We start from the raw sequence: 20,265 nt of genomic DNA, 5'->3' as shown, positions 1-20,265 counted from the left end.
ATATAGACAGATTAACAGAAAGAGTGCACAACACTAGGTAGGGCTGGAAACAGAGCTGGGTAGATTACTTACAAAATTGTAATCCATTACTGATTGCAGTTAGTAATGTAATCCATTAGATTACACATTTTAGGTAATATAATCAGATTACTCTTTGATGACTTTTGATCTAACTCGTTTATCACACTGATTTAAATAGAATAATCTTGTACCATATAGACAAAAAATACAAAGAGTAAGAAAATAAATTCCATTTGTTGTTATTAGCAACATGAAGTGCATTAAACATTATATTACATCAAGGTTTTCCAAACAGGTGTTTGTGAAGAAAGCTAAAAATTAATTAAACAATCAAAAATGTTGCATTTAAAATCAATCAAAATAAAAACAAAAAAATAATTATTTCATTATTAAAATTTATATTTTTTTTAAAAGCTCAGGGGTTCTTCAAATAAATATATTAGGTGAAATATGATCAGATGATAAAAAAAATTGTGAATTTGTGTATTTTTTTAATGTGTTTGAAAGACAAAAACTATCTGAACACATAGAAATACATGGTTATGGATAATGGATAATTCAATTAAAAACCAATGTGTTCATCAGTAGTTGTTGCAATATCGAAACACTTCTTAAACCTGAAATGATTTTTGCATATTTAGTATCGCCACCTGAATAATGACTGATCTTTGTGTGAAAATCCATAAAACTTGGACTTTCTAAATGTATATAAGCAGTAGGCTATTTTAATTTTAATGTAAATTATGAAAAAGAGGAATTAGGGAGAAAATGATGGATAAAGTATTGCTATTGTGTGAATAATATGTAATCATGTAATCCATAAGCAGTAACTAGTCTGATTGCAAGTATTTTAAAATGTAATTTTACAGTAAAGTACTTAATTTAGATTACATAATCCAGATTACATGTAATCAGTCCCTACCCAGCTCTCATGATAACTATATTACATATCATATTATAGTGTAGTTATTATCATTGCTATTTAAAAGTAAGAATAACAATGCAAATAACATGTAATAATAGGATGAGTACAAGTAAGATTATTGTAAACTATGTTGTCTTCTTTATCATGTGCTGTGATGCAAGATGTAAAGTGTAAAGGCAACAGGTTTGATAGAATCAAGTCACTAGGTTTTGTATCAGAGCTTTTTAACTTGAATCAGACGGATGTGAAGTAGGGCTGTGCAATATATCAAAAATATCGAAATATCTTAAATGTACATATCGCAATATGCATATCACAACATCTTGCAATATTTGTGGCCATGAACAAAAGACAAATAAAAAATCACTCACTGCTCTTGCCTAAATAACTTTTGTATCTTAAATAAGAATCAGTGCATACTGAAGACAGAATCAGAATGAGCTTTATTCATCAAGTGTGTGCAAACACAAGAAATTTGTTGGGGTCTCACAGGAGCTCTTGATACATAAATACATATAAATAACCATATATATATATATATATATGACACAAAATAGTTCATAGTAGAAGACTCACTGAGAATTATCATATCGAATATCGCATTATTTAATGAGTTATCGCATATGGCATTTTTCTTCAATATGGCACAGCCCTAATATGAAGTGCGTGTTGATTGTTTTTTGGGAGGTCAGTGAATGTGAGAATCTGTTCTGTGCAGGAGCAGCGCTTGCATTTCCTGAAGCAGCAGGAGCACAGACATGTGCAGACGCCTTCAGAGCAGAAGAAACTCCAGCATCTGAGAGACACGGTGGAGAAACAGGAGGCGCAGCTGAAGATGGTGCGGGCTCTGAAGGGACAGGTGGAGCAGAAACGCCTCAGCAATGGCAAACTCGGTGAGCATCATCATGAGCTCTTGCAATCTCGCTGCTGACAAAACCAGTCTTAAGTAGCACGGGTATATTTGTAGCAATAGCCAAAAATGCATTGAATGGGTCAAAATTATTGACTTTTCTTAGTAAATATCATGTTCTATAAAGGTATTTTGCAAATTTCCTAACATAAATAAATCAAAACTTAATTTTTGATTAGTAATATGCATTGCTTAGAACTTCATTTGGACAACTTTAAAGGTGATTTTTCTCAATATTTAGATTTTTTTGCACCCTCAGATTCCAGATTTTCAAAGTTGGAAAGCTTATTAATTAACCTTTTAGATTATGTATAAATCTTATGACTGGTTTTGTGGTCCAGGGTCACAAAAGTTTATTTTTTTAGAATAAAGTGAGGTCTGCGTAATGAGCATTCACTAAGGTTTGCAAGCTCCTGCAAAAACTGCTTTTCTTACCAAGATTTTTTTGTCTTGTTTTCAGCCAAAAAATCAAGAAGGATTTTCTAGACGAGTAAAAATTATTGTGTTGTTTTCTGAAAAAACTAGTCAAAATTAAGTGTGTTAATCTGCCAATGGGGTAAGAAAGATAATTTTGTTTTCTGTTTGAAAGATTTGTTTTGCTTACCCCATTTTTCTGAAAACAACATCATTTTTACATCCTTCTTGATTTAAGATTTTTTTTTAGATATTTTGGCTGGAAACAAGATAAAAATCTAAGTCAGAAAAGCATTTTTTGCAGTGATGTAAGAAACTAGTGCAGCCAGGAGCCCTTGGCATCTTCCTGCTTTCTGCTCAGGTGTATTTCTTTAGAACTCCAGACACTAATGAATGATTCAGTCAATAATAAACTCCTTCACTGACCATGTTGCTTCACGTCACACACCATTGTCTGGTCAAGGTTTATCTTCTCATTTATTTCCAGAAACATTTGCGTGCACCAAAAAGTGTACATTTTAGAGAAATATTCCTGTGTTATATATTGTTCGACCTTCACAGTTTATTCTGAAAAGCCACATTTTTCTGCTAAGTTATTTAAATCTTTTTTTTTTTTATCAACAGCTTTGATCTTATAAATCTCTGAATTAAAATTCAACAAATTCAAAATTTGTTCCCACAACTTAGTAATTAATTTCCTCATTTTAGTAACTCTTAGCCATGTTGTACTAATGTGTTCCCTTGTTAATAAATTAATAAAACAAGTAGTCCTAATCAGTGTTGGGAAAAGTGACTTTTAAAAGTAATGCATTACAGTATTGAGTTGCTCCCTAAAAAGTAACTAATTGTGGTACTTAGTTACTATTTATGGAAAGTAATGCGTTACGTTACTTTTTAAATCTGGTCGAGGCTTGTTTGTTTGTTTTTAATATGAAAAAATTAAACTTCAGCAATTAAAAAAAAAAGGAAAACAAATGTTAGATTATTTTGAGTAATTATTGCTTATTAGTATGGATGAATTGGATCATTGAAGGTCAGCAGCAAAGACATTGGTTCATAAAATGGGATTAAATACATAAAGGATATTTGTATTAATTAACATTTAATATTGCAGGTTTGTGTTGAGTTTTAGTGTTTTTATTCATATTGAAGAACACTGTATCTTTTTTTTAGTGAGTGAGATGAATTAATGCATGTTCACATTTATTCTAGAAGTAAAGTAACATTTTACTCACAATTTCTCTCAACATGGGGACAGGAGAGCATTTAATCAATAAATGGGGGGAAAAGTACTTTATTTTTTACGTTACGTTACTTTACCAGTCATTAGGGTTTTTTAATTTATTAAATTTATGCATAGATAAATAAATCAGCTTTCCACTGATGTATGATTTAGAATAGGGCAATATTTGATCAAGATACAACTATTTGAAAATCTGTAATCTGAAAGTGCAAAAAAATCTAAAAATCGAGAAAATCGCCTTTAAAGTTGTCCAAATGAAATTCTAGCAATGCATATTACTAATCAAAAATTAAGTTTTGCTATATTTACAGTAGAAAATGTACAAAATATCTCTATGGAACATGATCTTAATATCCTAATGATTTTTGGCATAAAGGAATGATTGATCACTTTGACCCATACTATGTTTTTGTTGCTATTGCTACAAATATACCAGTGCTAAATGAGACTGGTTTTGTGCTCCAGGGTCACATATTTGTTATTTTCAATGAAGGCTCATGCAGTGGAAGTTATTCTCTGTGTGTGTTTGCTTTAGTTGAGCAGGTGGAACAGATGAACAATCTACTCCTTCAGAAGCAGAAAGAGTTGGTAGTCGCCGTGTCTAAAGTGGAAGAGCTGAGCAAACAGCTGGACACCCTGAAAAACGGCCAGCTGGATGCGCTTCACAGTAACCACAGCTCTGTGGCCGAGCTGGACAGACTCTACAGGGAACTACAGGTGAGAGCAAACCGCTGGTTCTAGGTGAACATCACAGCCTCAGGTTCTCAGGTTTGAAACATCTCAGCTGTCTATGTGTGTTCACCAGATGAGGAAAAACTTGAACCTGGAGCAGAGCGCTAGACTACAGCAGCAGAGAGACAACCTGAACAAGAGGAACCAGGAGGTGGCCAGCATGGACAGACGAGTCAGTGAGCTGCGCGATCGCTTGTGGAAGAAGAAAGCTGCCCTACAGCAGAAGGAGAACCTTCCCGTGAGCGTGAGTCGTTTCTTCTGTTCACATGTGAATTAAACGTCTGCAGTTACATTCATGCATTTAGCAGACACTTTTATCCAAAGCAAAGTACAAAAGAGAAACAAAGCTATTTGTAAAAGAGCAAGCAATAGTTGAACAGAGGGACCTTTTGCTTCATTGTGAAGAAACAAAATTCGCTTATTCAGCGACTTCAGAATTTCAGTTAGTGGGAGTTTATGCTCAAACTCGATATAATGTTATTATATATAACATTTACAGTATATAATAGTTCTATAGGACTTTTTCTCTCAAAACTTCATTTAAACTGTGAGATTTGAGGGACCATGTGATATTGGTAAAGGAAATAAATAAATATTTATATTCACAATTATAAGACAACCTTGAGTTCTTTTGTTCATAAATATTGGGACACAAATATTCACCTTAACTCGATTTTATTAACTCCGTTGATTAAGTGCCTTCTACTGGAATATATTGCACATATCAGTCATAAGAGTCAGATCATTTTTTAGCCAGAGCAATATTTATACTTATTCTCTTATGGCCTATAGATGGCACCATCCTTAAGAGGCCTTTACAGCATGTTCATATGTTTCTGTTAAATACACCAGGCTACAGCTTCAGTTGTTTGGAATGTCAAAAGTCTAATATTTTTGGAATGTCATGAATTTCATTCAAATGTACTGTAGCCATTTGTAAAATGGCATTTTTGAATATCTTCAGGCCATTTTTGAATATTTGCAGGACCAAAACAAAAAACAACAACAACAAAAAAAAATCTGTATTTTTAAAAACTGAATCTAGTAATACAAATATTTAACTATTCAAAATCTGTATTGGTCCATCTCAGGTAACTTTATGTAATTTTTTACACAATTTTAAAGTGGAAGATGGATGCATTTTTCTCAGTCCTGTTACCAAAACTCTTATGTCTTTTAAAAAGCGTGTTTAAAAATATGTCAACAAATTGTTTCATTTTTCCCTCAGGCAGGTGTTTATGATAAAGAAATAGTTGGTTTCATTGTCAAAAAATAATATTTATCACTATTTACCTACACAAGGCATATTTTTCTAAAGTACACAAACCCATTTTTTCATTTTAAAGGCGACTCAAATCTCAAGCTTATCAATTTTCTGTGATGCAGTTTATTGAACAATGGGAGAAATGATGGATCGAACTTTATTTTTTATTTTTAAGAAAAACTGTTTAGTAGGGATGCAGCGAAATGAAAATTCTTGGCCGAAACCGAAAACCGAAAAAGAGGAAACCAAGGCCGAAAACCGAAACACAGAAAGAATTATTAGTACCATTGCATTTATGGCTATGACTGTGTACTAAATCTTACTAAAATCAAGGCATTGCAATTGCATAAATTAATATTAAAGTTTCAAAGAATAAATCAATTATATTAATTTAAACAATTATTATCAATCAAGTATTATATTACCTAAATAAAATATACATATTTTTCTGCCTTTGTTTAATTGTTTACATTTTTATAACACATTATCTTGTGGATCGGTCAGTTCACATTTACAACTCTACGTGTTTCTCTTCCAGCAGGAGGCGCTGTCAGAATGGTACACAAAGCAGAGCAGCAAATGACTTTGAAACGTGCAGCGCTCATATTTATTCAATGGATAGCCTTTTGACGTTTCATCGCAATTCTTGTCTTTCAGTCCCCACATTTTAGACCACCTGAAATCATAATTATGACTTTCATAACCCCCTAATAACACTGCAGTCATCAATGAAAATCAAGAGCTTTAAGACTGTCAAAAACAAACCTTACACAAAATACGTTTCTTTTCATTTTTTCCCACAATGTTCGGGGCACAAGAAAAATATTAGGGGACTAAATTAATATCAGCATATGAAGTATAATCGTCCCTCATTCATTGTCTCTGAGAGAATGCACATCAGATGCTGAAAGCACTGTCAATTTTTACTTTCGCTTTCACATATTGCGCAGTTTTCACGTTGCTTATGTGATATCCATTGGCTCACCTCCATGGTTTAAAATATAAATTTTTATTTATAAAAATACAGTATATAGAAAAGACATATCTTTGAAATATTGTGACGTAACACCAACGTAAAGCCATTGTTTTTCACTCACTGAAAGCTACATCTGTCTCGATCTCTGCTCTCATTACTGCACGCACGACTGCAGACACACCCCTCTTGAAATTTCGCCATTACAAGTTTTGCAAATCACTATCCGTGGGTCTTTCTCAGATATTCTGAAATACGTCCACACCGCAGACGTGTTGCTTTCAGACAAGCACGTGCAGGCCGCGGTTTCTGTTTGCGTCAACATACTGTTTCAGTGATAAAAGTCTTTCGGCCGAAAACCGAAAATGCACTTTTGGGCCATTTTCAGCCGAAAATTTTCGGTGGCCGAATATTCGGTGCATCCCTACTATTTAGTAACAGGAATGAGTATCCATTATATTGGTATATAGGTTTGACTACATATGTGAGGGGTTAATGCCCTCAACTGATGTAGTGAAGAGTTTTGAACATTGACAAGTGAGCATTTTTGTTTTCTCTGGGCAAAAACATTGTCTCAGTGTGAACAGAAGGCCAAAACGTTGAGAAAAAGATGCATTTTCAAATTTATCTAGATTAATATGGATGTAGCCTAATATTTACATTAATAAATCAGATCACACTACTCACTCCTGTTACTATTACTCAGTTACTATGTGTAAATATAGGATATATGAGTATATGAGTAACACTGAGATTTTAGGATAAAATTGGCAAACAAATATAATCTAGCCACGTGGAATACACACTAATATTATGAGGATACTGAGCAAATTATAGTGATTCACCAAAGAGTTGTATCTTCAAAATAAACAAGTAACATCTAAGAAATAATTTAGGTAACAGGACTGAATATTTACATTGATGCTCCACGCCACCATTACCATATCATCAAATATACAGAAAAGAAAACGCAATCACATGCTTTCAGTCATTTCACTGCCTTCAGAAGATCCAGATGTTGTAATATTTTGTAGAATTTTCCCACTTTTTAGAGAGGGGAATGTGTTCGGGTAACAGGACTGAGTGAGACTAAAATGTGTGTTTTATATAAAATATTATAGATTTAGTTTGAAATAAATGTGTTTAAAGCACAGATGGGATATGGAGGTACACAAATGCAAAACAAACAGGATTTTACACATTATATTTCATGTTTAAATGTAGTGTTAGACACTGGGGATGTGTACAAACGCCATATTTTAGTGTTTTAGGTAGTTTATAATATTTTTTAAAATTATATATTATAGATTAATGTGCAGAACATTTTGCTTAATAATAACATGTATTTTGTAGTTATTTTTTAAGCATATCCTGGGGACAGAAATGGCATCCAATCGGTGGAACGGCCCCTAAACATTCGAAGTAGCTGACAGTCAATATGGATGACTGTAGACCGATGTTAATTCCATTAGACTCTGAAAAGAGAGCAGGATCATGGGCAGATTTGACAAATGTTATAAGTAGGGATCTCAGCAGGTTTAATAACATTTGGTTAATTTGCTAAATATATTTACACATTTCATTTACTGTTGCTTTAGATTTTTAGAAAAGCGAAATATTAAAATTTAACGTGCACAGTAAAATCAGCAGTCCGTTTATTAGTAGTTTGACTGCTGATGTGTTCTTCTTCCAGTTGCCTCCAGATGGCCAGGCAGCGCAGCAGACAGGACCGTCCCGCGTGGCTGCTGTCGGTCCTTATATCCAGTCTTCTACGATGCCCAGGGGCCCCATGAAACATGAAATGCTCATTAAACACGCGTACCCAGACGGCACAGCGACCGTACCGCATCAGGACAAGACCGCTCACGCAGACTCAGGTTTGCAGATCACCGTTTTACCCGACTGATAGAACTAGGCTGTTTGTTTAGTTGGTGTGATTTAATTATTAAAAATACACTGCAATCCTTACCAAAAAAAGAAGTATACTTGAAGCTTATTTTATGAAGTATACTTAAAGTTCAAGTATATTATTGTAGTGAGTATACAAATATCAGTGTACTAGTAGTATACTTTTAAGTGTACTGTTTCAATACTCTTTGGGAATAAATTGGCCCACTTTCTAGTATATAAAACAGTAGTAAACTTTGAGTACACAACTAGTTTACATCAATTTTTTCAGTTTGTACTGCAAGTATACTAAAAGTAAACTTATATGTATACTGATAGTTTACTAATTAAATACATTTTTTATGCATTTTAAGTGTAGTCTCAGTAAACTACTAGTTTAGTAGTTTTATACTGTATATTCGTAAGTTTTCTTTAAGTGAACTTTATATCATACTTTAAGTTTACTACTATGTCCCTATTTAGGTATTAATTTGTATATATTTTGTTGAATATCTGAACATACAAAACATCAAGAGAAAGAACAGGGTTTCTGCTTGTAAACAAAAACATTTAATTCTAGCTTCATGCATTCTTTTTTACAAACACTTGAATGTGGGTAAGTTTCATAAATAAAAATTAATAAATAAATAAACAACATTTTGAACAGAAAGCTAAAAAAAAAAAGACTATTGATGATAATCAAATGTAGATGGAGTTGATCAACACCCCAAAGCTTGACAGTCATTATTACCTCTTTATGAGTCGACATTTTATTCCATAACGTTACACAGTTTTCCATATCTATGGTTTTGATGCTGTTTTATGTCTGACGATTGTGTTAGATTACATGTGGAAGCATCTGTTGTTTTGGTTTCTTCTTCACTTGTGTTTTGGAAATTCTGTTCAGAAGATGTGCAATAGCGCCCCTAGTGTATAACAATGAAAACACAGATTCTCAGAGCACAAGTAGAGCTCAAATATATTTAGACTTTTCTAAGCATAAGTCAAGTATACGGAAATGTCATTTTAAGAATATTTCTGAGAAGTATATAAAGCACATAAAAAGTAGACTGAAAGTAAACTTTCATATTTTTAGTTTAAAAGAAGGATACTAATAGCACACTTGAATACACTTCTTTTTCGTAAGGGAAGATAGCAGTAGAGATGGCAGACATACATACACTGCCATGTTGATCTGACTTTCCTGTATTTTTGTTTTGAGATACTCCACATAACTTTTGAAATAAATACTACACAGATGACAGCTAGCAGCTTCAAAGCAGACAACAATAACTTTAAAAAATATACTTTAGTACAAATTTACATGAAAACAGCAACTTAGACTTGATGGCTAGCATTTGAATGTTTCTATGCTTTGAAGATGCCTTTTCACATCTTTATCCACTGTATTTTTTCCAGATTGTTTTTAATTACTGTAAATGTAGGTAAGTTGAGGATGTGAGTGAAGATAAATCATACTCGAGAGCAATGAAGTGCATGTTTGCAAAGCACATAAAATAATGACCTGCGGTATTACACTCATGCAGTCACGTGTAAATGGATTTGGAGTTATTTGTATGACTAACTTAAACATGCTGAGTGATTTTATTTAACCCTTAACCGTCACTCCCATTTTGAAGCACAAATGACACGCTTGAAGTGAATGCTTTGGTCTAAGGCATAATCCTCATGTCCTTTAAAAACAGACACTGGACAGTGTTTGTCAGGATTACTCAGATATTATGGGAGAGGTTATTAAAGCAGCTCAATCAGATGTTCACAAAAGAATAAGATTGATTCAAGAGGCCTATCACACAATGGAAATTAAAGTACTGTCTGGCCATGTTCAGCCTCAGATTTTAGGATGATAGGATTATAAAATATGAAGCTGTATTTTTTGCCAAAAACACACCTGAAATCCAAAAGATATCGGGAGTTCATATAATTCAGAACTACATGAAAAATATCCCAGAATGTATTCATATTATATTCATTATTTATTATAAATTTCACATTCAAAGTATTATAAAAATACTTTTTCATTTTTTATGATTCACATTGTATGTATATAATGCAATAGCAAAAACCGTTTTAGAATAGAAAAAAATGTCAATTTCAGTTGTTAATTATTTTAAGGACTTGTGTACAGACAGGTTGTTGGGTGAGACCTTATTTCAGTCTAACACAACTAGTTGAGCTAATTGATTGAATTAACAATGCCATGGTCCTGGGTTTTATTCCCATAGAAACACACATATTGATCAGATGTGTACCTTTGGGTAACAGTGTGTGCAAGATTGTCTGACCTATTCATTCAGAGAGTGCTATTTTTAAAGGGACAGTTCACCCAAAAATTAAAATGGCCATTTACTGCTCATGTCATGCCAGACCCATCCTCTTAAAAAACACATATTGTTCATCTTCTGCAACAATTTGTGATAAATTACAAATTGAAAGTCCATGTATCCAAAACTTTGATGCTTCAAAAAGTTTGTAATATCATTATAAAAGTAAGCCATATTAACTGAAGCGACATGATCACTTTACAAAGATGAACAACACTCAAGCACAAGCATAGAGAGCATAAAAAGAAGCTCATGAGGTTTGTTCTCGTGCAGTTGAGCCGAAGTTTTGCTTACATGGAGTTTTAATGGAAGAATAATATGTCTCAGATCCAGTTAAGAATAATTTGTGTTTTCAACAAAAGTCTTAAGGGTTTGGATCAACATGAGGGTGAGTAAATGATGGCAGAATGTTCATTTTTGGGTGAACTCCCTTCAAGTGCAGCAACTGAACAAGTGTCATCAAAATAGTGTTTCTGTTTGCTTTTGTCTTTTGTTAAAATCAGCTAACACCAAATAGTGTTAACATTAGGGCTGCCCTCGACTAAAGATTTTCTGGTCGACTATTTATAGTCGACTAATTGCACGTTTATTAATAATAATGAGCCTTTAATTGCCTACATAGCTTAATCAAGCGCACACACAAAGCTTGCCACAGCACACCGGCAGAAGTAATGATTATGAATGTGTCAGGGGAAAACAGTAACGTTTTATTAATTTATTGATAAACTAGTGCTTTCTTTGTCTTCAGCTTAAGAGATGAAGTCTGCGACACTGAGTCGTCATCTCTGCAATAGTCATGCGCTTGTATGCATGTTTCATACGGATTACATAATCTGAGAATATTTGTTTTCCATTTGAATCGGTTCATTTGAAAGTAGACATTTTGCTCTCTACATATACAGTATATTTTTAATGTCTAGGCACAGAGTTTAATTCTTTTTCTTGACACACTCAAGTTCACAGAGACGGCAGAAAGCACATCCAGTCCACTTTCATTATTTTACAAAAGCACAACGTTTCTTTGTTATTGTGAGTGCACACAAATAAACCTAAGAGTCTTTAGAGATTCAAATGACCTGTATGACCAAAAATGACGGAGTATTTTAAGAGTCAGTGAGCGCACCGGCACCTCCATCTGTCATGCAGTATAAGCACGCTACTATTCAGCTTCCACACTCCACACAGACACTTTAATAGAGAACATTTTTCTATGTTAACATTAGATTTAGGGGCCAAGTAAAGTTGCTACTACTTACATATTTTAGAGGATAAGTTATATTTTAGGTTGATGAATGAGTGTTTGGATGTCCTGCCCAAATCACATGGCTCAGCCTTTAATGATCTGTCCATCGCGGACTGCGTGACTTTGCCACTTCCTGTGGATTTAACTTTTTTTGTTTTGTTTTCTGCAACTAATACAATTTTGGTCGACCAAGCCTCTTCTGGTTGACTATTAAGGTGTGATTGTGTGTTCATTAGGGGACTGAATGTGACTATTATCATCAGAATGAACCTGAAATGTAATTCTGTCTGTCTTGTCTGCATTCAGCTAAGGTGTCCTCAAAGATGTCTACCTGGAGTTCGGCCGCTGCCAAGGCAGGCGGTAATCATGGGTCGTCCAGTTTGCCCCGCATGGTGACCCAGGCATCCAAAAACCAAGGTACCCTCCACACCTCACAACCTTATTAGATTTATACCACCAGGCCCTAAAATTAACACTTGCCAAGCGCCAAATGTGAGTGAAAATCGGCGTTGGTGGGTATATGTAACAGTAGTCTCAGCCTCAGACGTCACGCCCACGAAACGTTGGCTAAACGTCTGATGCATATGGTACACTTAACTGGAAACACTTCAGGAATGTCGGAGTCGGCATCTGATTAGTTGAATTTGATCGGATTTCCAGGAGACGCGAGTGTCGCGTTTATTTTCGGTCCGCCGCGAAACAAAGCGCAGACTGATTTACTCAGTCTTTAGAGGTGCTTATGCAGACGCCATTGTTGTTATACACTTTTGCAACGTTCGCAAACAAATTACTGACTTACTGCTTGTTCTCCCTCTTTTACTTTAACTTTCAATGCTGGTTATTTCAGTGACTGACTTGTTGCACGCCAGTCTGTTGTTGTGGGGACGTTTCCACACCCCGAAACGTGACGCTGACCGAAACGAACTGTGATTGGTTGTTTGACATGTCGGTCAAACTGCCTTATGGGCGGGCCTTGGCCAATGAAAGCTGCCATGATTTCCAGGTCTGGCTACGCGAGACTAATGTAACAGTGTCAGTCACCAGTTGGCGGGTAAAACTTCTACGAATTATAACAATGCAATGTAGTGAAAACAACAGCCAGTTTTTAAAGAGATTCACTGTTTCTAACATGAGCGAATAAAATAATCTTTTCTGAAGACAAGCTGTTCTGTAATAAGAAACAAGAGCAAATAAAATAGGACACAAACGGGTTGATAGGGTGCCCATACGTTCTCTTTCTCTGGACATGTCCTCTATTTGGACCTAAAAAATGCATCCAACCAGGATTTCTATATCGCCCAAAATGTCCGGGATTCAGCTTTCGCTTTCTTCATCACCACTCATTGTGTGCGTTTTTGTATTAAAGCCTTGCACTGGACTGTTTTCTTAATCCCACTCTCACAAACATTCTAATATTGAATATAATTTCTGCGCGTCAGGAAGGCAGTCGTCAATATTTATACAAAATACAGTATATATATCACTTTGGTTGCAGCAGGTTAATTTTCTACCGTGCGTTAAAGGATATTGAAATATTGCATAAATTACATTTTACTGAAATGCTTGTACTGAAACATTTTGCATTCTATGATAAAACTGTGGTAGATATATGTAGTGATGCTATTGGTCTCATAGGATTCAATGATCTATGCTAAGCTATGCTAAAAGTGATATCGCCAGAACAGGAGAACGGCTGAATGGATTTCAAAACGGTAAAACTCAACTTATTAACTCGGGGGGAGTTGGAGAATGAGCCTATTTCCAAAATAAGTGGAGTGTTCCTTTAATGAACGTTGATTAATAAATCAATAAATCTGATTGTTGTTTTTTTCTTGTAAGTAAAGTGAAGGACAAATTAAAAACATTGTAAATATGTTTAGTCATTGTAGTAGTAATAACTGCCTGTTTTTGCAAAAAAAAAAAAATTATGGCTGGTAAAAAGGTATTGGCTGGTAAATTTGATCACATCACCGGCCATTGGTAGGTGTGGCAAAAAGTTAGTTTTAGGCTCAAATTAAATGTATTGTGAATTCTTCTGCTCCCGTACCAGATAACGCAGATGTGCTGAAACGGGACCCCAGGGCACGTCCGGCCTCCATGTTTGAGTCCATTGATCCACCAGCAGCTTCTTTACGGAAGAACCAGAGCAGCGAGGACCTTGTTAGAGACGCCCAGGTAAACCATATCAAAATGCAATTTATACTTGTATTGAATACTTTGTCTTTATATGCCAACAACACCAGGATGATATTTAAACCCCTGTCATGTGCAACCTGTGCATATATCGTCACCTTAGAATTATAAGGTTCTGTCTGCATTCTGAGCACTTTCAAGATATTGAGCTTCAAAGTTTTTGCATTCCATAGACTTCTGTAGATAGAACCATTTTTTTTAAAAGGCCCATAATGTACACAGCTTACAAAAGAAACATCAAATAATGTAAATAAGTTGTCAAAGACTAAGAATATGTGAATAACTCAATTTTGACAAAAATGTCAGCTAGAACCTTATAAATGTTCCTTTTACTCGAACTGAGCTAGGTAAGAAGTCTTTTATGTATGCAGAGCCGTTTGATTGGAATTTCCTCCAATCTAAATTAAAATTAGAAAATCTGCTGACTCTAGATCATTTTAAATCAGTTATCCGGCAAATGGAAGTTGATCTAACAATATGCAACTGCTTTTAAGTGTTCTTAGTCTGTTTGTGTGATGTTTATCTGTGATGTTATTGATTGAACTGCTGCACATTTTGGCCAGGACACTCCTGTAAAAGAGATTTTTAATCTCAGAGAGCTTTTTCTGGTTAAATAAAAATAAAATAAAAAATTCTAAGGTGACGATATGTTAACATCTCAAAAAATGTGTTTTATGGTTTCTTGACACTTAAATGTGCCTTACGGATACTTTCATGTGTCATTTCATTCAGAGCCCCGTCAAGAACATCGTCAAGGTTCCTCCTCCAGTTCCGACGAAACCGAAACAGCCCAACCTTCCCTCTGGCGGCCAGATGGGATACGGCAAGACGGCCCTCAGTGCCGGGACCTTCCCTGGGAAGAGTAAATCCGCTCAACAGCCGCCCGCTGTCTCCCAGTCTGGTAATACTTTACCCCTGCCCTCCAAACTAGAGCCTCCTCCGGCTGCCACTGTTCACCCCTTCAGCCCCGAGCCTCCTGGAGCCAAAGACTCCGGTGGGCAGGTCCTGCATAAGCCCCAGATGCTGAACACCAGCTCCATCTACTCCATGTACACGCAGCCGCAGGGCATTCAGGGAGCCCTGAGCCGATCCCAGAACCGTGGCAGCAACTTTATCAGCGGTGAGGGGCTAGAGTTAGATTTTGGGGCGGGGTTATGGTTAAACGTAACTAGATGAGTACAGTTCATATTCGAACTTTGAAGTTGGCTTGAGAAAGTTTAAAATAACTTTGAAAAGCTTGAAGTTTGAATTTAATTGAACAGAGTGGAAACACACGCATGTTTCTAACATGTATCAGCATGTGGCTACTATGATTTAGGATGATTTAATCCTGTTGCTAGCATGATTTACCATAGTTTAACCATGTTGCTAGCATGATTTAATGTGAATTAACACGTTGTTAACATGAATTAGCATGTGACTAGCACATTGTTAACATGTTTATAACATGGTTAGCAAGTTACTAGCATGTTTTAACATGACTAGCAAGTTACTAGCCTTTTTCTAGCATGATTAACATGTTACTAGCATGTTTCTAACGATTAACAAGTTACTAGTATGCTGTTAGCCTGATTCTAACATGATTACCATGTTTCTAACATGATTAACAAGTTACTAGCCTGATTCTAGCACGGTTAGCATGTTACTAGCATGGTGCTAGCATGATTAGCATGTTATTAGCATGTTGTTATCATGTTTCTAACATGATTAACAAGTTACTAGCATGCTGTTATAGGGTTGGGCGATGTCGACCAGTTTGGCATCGTACGATGGCATCGTCTGCGTGGGGTGGGAGTGAGGGATGGTTGTTGTTAAATAACTAATTCATAACGAGTTAATTAATTGTAGCCTATGTTTCCACCAGTGCTTAATTTGAGCTGGATTTTTAAAGATCCGGCATTAACAAGTGCATTAGATCGTGACAGTGTGCATACGAGACGCTGGTTTATGTAGATGTATTTGGAGGATGTGTGTTGGTCCTTAACATGTTTATGATCAGTCAGCTTTTTTAAGTTCAAAATCGCTCTCATTGACTGCTTACTGCTTAACCCACTCTCTCCAAACGCATTTAATGAGCAGCAGAAATGTTTAGTGAGAAAGTGTAATTTCAGAAATAATACCACATCAAGCAAAATATTATTATGTATTAACTAGGGGTGGGCATAGATTAATTTTTTTAATCTAGATTAATCTAGATTAAAATGGCTAATTTGAATTCTGCTGAAGGCATTCAGAATATGTGTGCTACCCAAATAATGACTAAAAGTAAGTCTTCGAGAACGGGCCAGGTGGCGCATTAGATCAGGCGCTCATCTCCTGTTTCCAAAATGCATCACAAACTGCTTGACAATTGCATTTACAACATAATTACCTATACAAACTTGTGTGACCAAGTACTTCTGCGCAAAAGGCTGCACGGATGGCATGGATTTCTGCGTGCATAGTCTTCCATTAAACTGCGTTGCTTTTAGAAGCGTCAATTCAGTTGTTGCATATAGTTTAATGTCTTTATTTCGGGATTATCAAAGTAAATTATAACTCAAACTTGAGATTTTACTGGGGCACAGCAGATTTTCACTGGGGCACGTGCCCCAGTAAAAAGGGTCTAGCAACGCACCTGCCCTGAAGCGGCTTCATAACTGCATCAATGTCAGCACGTCTCATTTGATGTGGTAATTTCACAGAAGTTGAAGACTCGTTCTCGCCCCCTACAGTGCAATTCGACTAGGTATGCGTCATCCGCGCTAAAATATCAAGGTGAAAGTCATCATATCTTGCGTAGTTTAGACCCAGCTCCCAACCCAACTTTGATAATAGATAAGAGTCTCACGTTAACGTCGATAACGGCCCACCACTAGTATTAACATTATAAACACTATAAACATAGCTAAGTTAGTTACCCTGACTCCAAAACGAATCATTTAAACATAACGGAATTCAGAACAGAACAGGAATGAAACAAAATATATTAAGGTAAGAAACCAAAACAAAGCGAAACTAAAAATAGCAGGCGTTGGGCTCACGTATACCTCGAATTCGGCACAAATCCAAGTGTTTCCATATTCCCGACGCATTTGAATGATAAACTGTTATTTATATTGTATACTAGGCTTTGTATTGTACGTTCGTATTTCGATGGAAAAAAATATATTCTCTTGTTTTTGTTCCAAGCTCTGTTCGTTATGGTAAAACCATGAAAAAGGCATATTTGGTGTAGTTTATTTAATCTAATTTAATTAAAATTATTTAGATTTTTTCTGCTGTTTTTGTATGCCTCATTTATTAACGTAAACGAAATAGTTCGTGTAATTCGTTTGGAGTTCACTGTAATTTGTATTGTGATCGCTAACAACGTCCTTGTTAATATTTCCTCATAATAATAATAAAATAAGTAAAGATGCGGAAATTGAAAGCTTTGGTTGCTGCTGCGGCGCGGAGGATCGCTATGCCGACTCAGCATCGTGATGTCTATCGACCCAACCCTATGCTGTTAGCCTGATTCTAGCATGATTAGCATGTTTAACATTCTAACATTCTAGCACGATTAACATGATTAACATGTTACTAGCCTGATTCTAGCACGATTAGCATGTTACTAGCATGGTGCTAGCATGATTAGCATGTTACTAGTATGTTGTTATCATGTTTCTAACATGATTAACAAGTTACTAACATGCTATTAGCCTGATTCTAGCACAATTAACATGTTTTTAGCATGATTAACAAGTTACTAGCATATTGCTAGCATGATTGTAGCATGATTAGCATATTGCTAGCATTATTAGCATGTTTATAGCATGATTAGCGAGTTACTAGCATGTTGTTAGCATGTTTATCCTGTTACTAGCATGTTAGCATGATTAACATGAATCTAGCATGATTAGCTTTTTACTAGCATGTTGTTAGCGTGGCCAGCATATTGCTAGCATGATTTAGATTGGTATAGTCTTCTGAATAGTCTTTGCTTATTTGAACATTGAAATGAAACATGCTGAACAAATGTAACAATGTAAGTCTATGGAATTTTTGATAGTCTGGTTTATGAAAACCGTCAGCCGGATCAGTTAGACCAGTTTGACTGCACATAAAAACAATTCAAAAAGCTCAAATGAATTGGGACGATCAGCTGACAGTAGTTTTTGTCTTCATGCACATGCAGTTTATGGAAAGCCAGTGACACCCGCAGGCCAGCAGTCTCAAAACCAGCACCCAGAGAACCCCTACCTGGACTCGTCCGGCGGCCCAGAGACAGAGAGGGACCACAGCGCCGGACCCGCTCCAGAAAACCAGGAGAACGAGCGGATCCCCAGACCTCTGAGTCCCACCAAACTGCTGCCCTTCATCTCCAACCCCTACCGCCACCAGAGCGACGTCGACTTAGAGGCCCTCAGGAAGAAGCTCTACAACGCGCCAAGACCCCTGAAGAAACGCAGCTCCATCACAGAGCCCGAGGGCCCGGGCGGCCCCAACATTCAGAAGCTGTTGTACCAGAAGACGACTCTGGCCGCTATGGAGACCGTGGTGATTACTCCTGGAGAAGAGGAGAAGGAGACACCCGCAGGTCCTCAGAGGACTGCTGAAGCTTCACTCGAGGGACCGGATCAGCCTGTTCCTGAGCCGGTGGTGTCCACAGCCGCTCCAGAGACTGAAGGAGAGGACATCCCTCCTCCACCGCCTCCACATCCGGCCCCACAGCCCGACACTTCCTTCTTACCTCCACCTCCCCAGCCGGACATCCCTCCTCCTCCACCTCCTCCTGACAGCTTCGTGGAGGACTTTCCTCCATATCCTCCTCCTCCTTATCCCAGCGGCGCGGAGCAGGAGGCTCCAGAAGACACCTTCAGCATGAAGCCACCTGAGGTCACCGGCCAGGTTCCCTTTCCACCGGTGAGTGCCCTAAATAAGTCCTGACTCTACTGTAGGATCAGCTTGTAGGATCTAGTTATCATCTCAAAATGATATGCAGTTTGGTTTTTCAGTCCGAATTTGATTAAACACATATTGGTAAAATTAACAAGTGTCAACACAGTCTTTTTTTTTTTTTATAACTTAAACACATATCACTGCAAAAATGCTTTTCTTACTGAGATTTTTTGTCTTGTTTCCAGCCAAATTATCTACAATTTTTTAATCAAAAAAGGATTTTCTAGATTAGTAAAAAATTTGGTGCATTTTTGCTTGAAACAAGTAAAATAATCTGCCAATGGGGTAAGCAAAATAATCTTGTTTTTTGTTTGAAATAAGATTTTTTTTTTACCCCATTGGCAGATTATTTTGCTTGCTCTAAGCAAAAAAATTAACTTAATTTTGACTTGGGTTTTTTTTTTCTGAAAACAAGAAAATGATTTTTACTTGTCCAGAAAATCCCCCTTGATTTAAGATTTTTTTAATATATATTTTGGCTAGAAAGACAAAAAAAAAAAAAAAGAAGAAAAGCATTTTTTTTTGCTGTGTTTTATATCTCTGTTGATATTTCAATTTCATGTTGGGTTTTGTGGTCCAGGGTCACTTTTAGTCTTTTTTACCTGTGGAAAAACTTATTAAAATGAAGTGCATTTAGCTTAAAACAAGTAAAAATATCTGCCAGTGGTGTAAGTAAAATACTCCTAAAACAATATTACTTTTCTCTTCCCACTGGCAGATAATTTTACTTATTTTAAGGAAAAAGCATTACATTTTTTTTATCCCTCCAGGAAACAAGACTAAATATCTTATGTCTTTTTGCTTATCTAGTAAACGTATGTTGATTTAAGAATTTTTTGATATTTTGACTATTAACAAGACGAAAATACGAAGTAAAATTAGCCTTTTCTTGCAGTGAAGTTAAAGGATAACTATTACCAAAATGCAACCTGGGCTGTTTTTTTTACTGTAAACGAGACAAACTTATATCTAAAAGCATAATTACGACAAACGAGCCGTTTTTGAGATTGACCGTGATTTCGTTTTGTGGTCAATGGCCGGTGAATGGGAGAACTAGGGGCATAACTTTGAGCGCATCAAAATCGATATTTCTACAACACTAAGAAGGCTCGACACACCATGAAACTTTGCTCAAAGTATGGCCTGGGTCTCTACACATGAACTCCAGCATTGAGAACATTGTTTGTGTACA

General features: G+C 36.1%; 1 protein-coding gene across 1 annotated transcript in view; it reads left to right on the top strand.

Annotated features, from left to right (window-relative positions):
• The window catches only part of tp53bp2a (tumor protein p53 binding protein, 2a), a 43,636-nt gene that overhangs the window by 12,286 nt on the left and 11,085 nt on the right, over positions 1–20,265 (top strand). Inside the window, exons 6-13 of the mRNA XM_073835251.1 lie at positions 1,665–1,839; positions 4,049–4,230; positions 4,319–4,489; positions 8,176–8,359; positions 12,264–12,374; positions 14,008–14,132; positions 14,883–15,270; positions 18,310–19,037. Coding sequence (XP_073691352.1) covers positions 1,665–1,839; positions 4,049–4,230; positions 4,319–4,489; positions 8,176–8,359; positions 12,264–12,374; positions 14,008–14,132; positions 14,883–15,270; positions 18,310–19,037 — 2,064 coding nt within the window. The remainder of the gene's footprint in view (positions 1–1,664; positions 1,840–4,048; positions 4,231–4,318; positions 4,490–8,175; positions 8,360–12,263; positions 12,375–14,007; positions 14,133–14,882; positions 15,271–18,309; positions 19,038–20,265) is intronic.

Source organism: Garra rufa, chromosome 2 (genome assembly GCF_049309525.1).
Source record: "Garra rufa chromosome 2, GarRuf1.0, whole genome shotgun sequence".
In the NCBI taxonomy this organism is placed as follows: Eukaryota; Metazoa; Chordata; class Actinopteri; order Cypriniformes; family Cyprinidae; genus Garra; species Garra rufa.
Note: the sequence above shows the minus strand (reverse complement) of the source record. Positions and strands in the feature narration are given on the sequence as shown.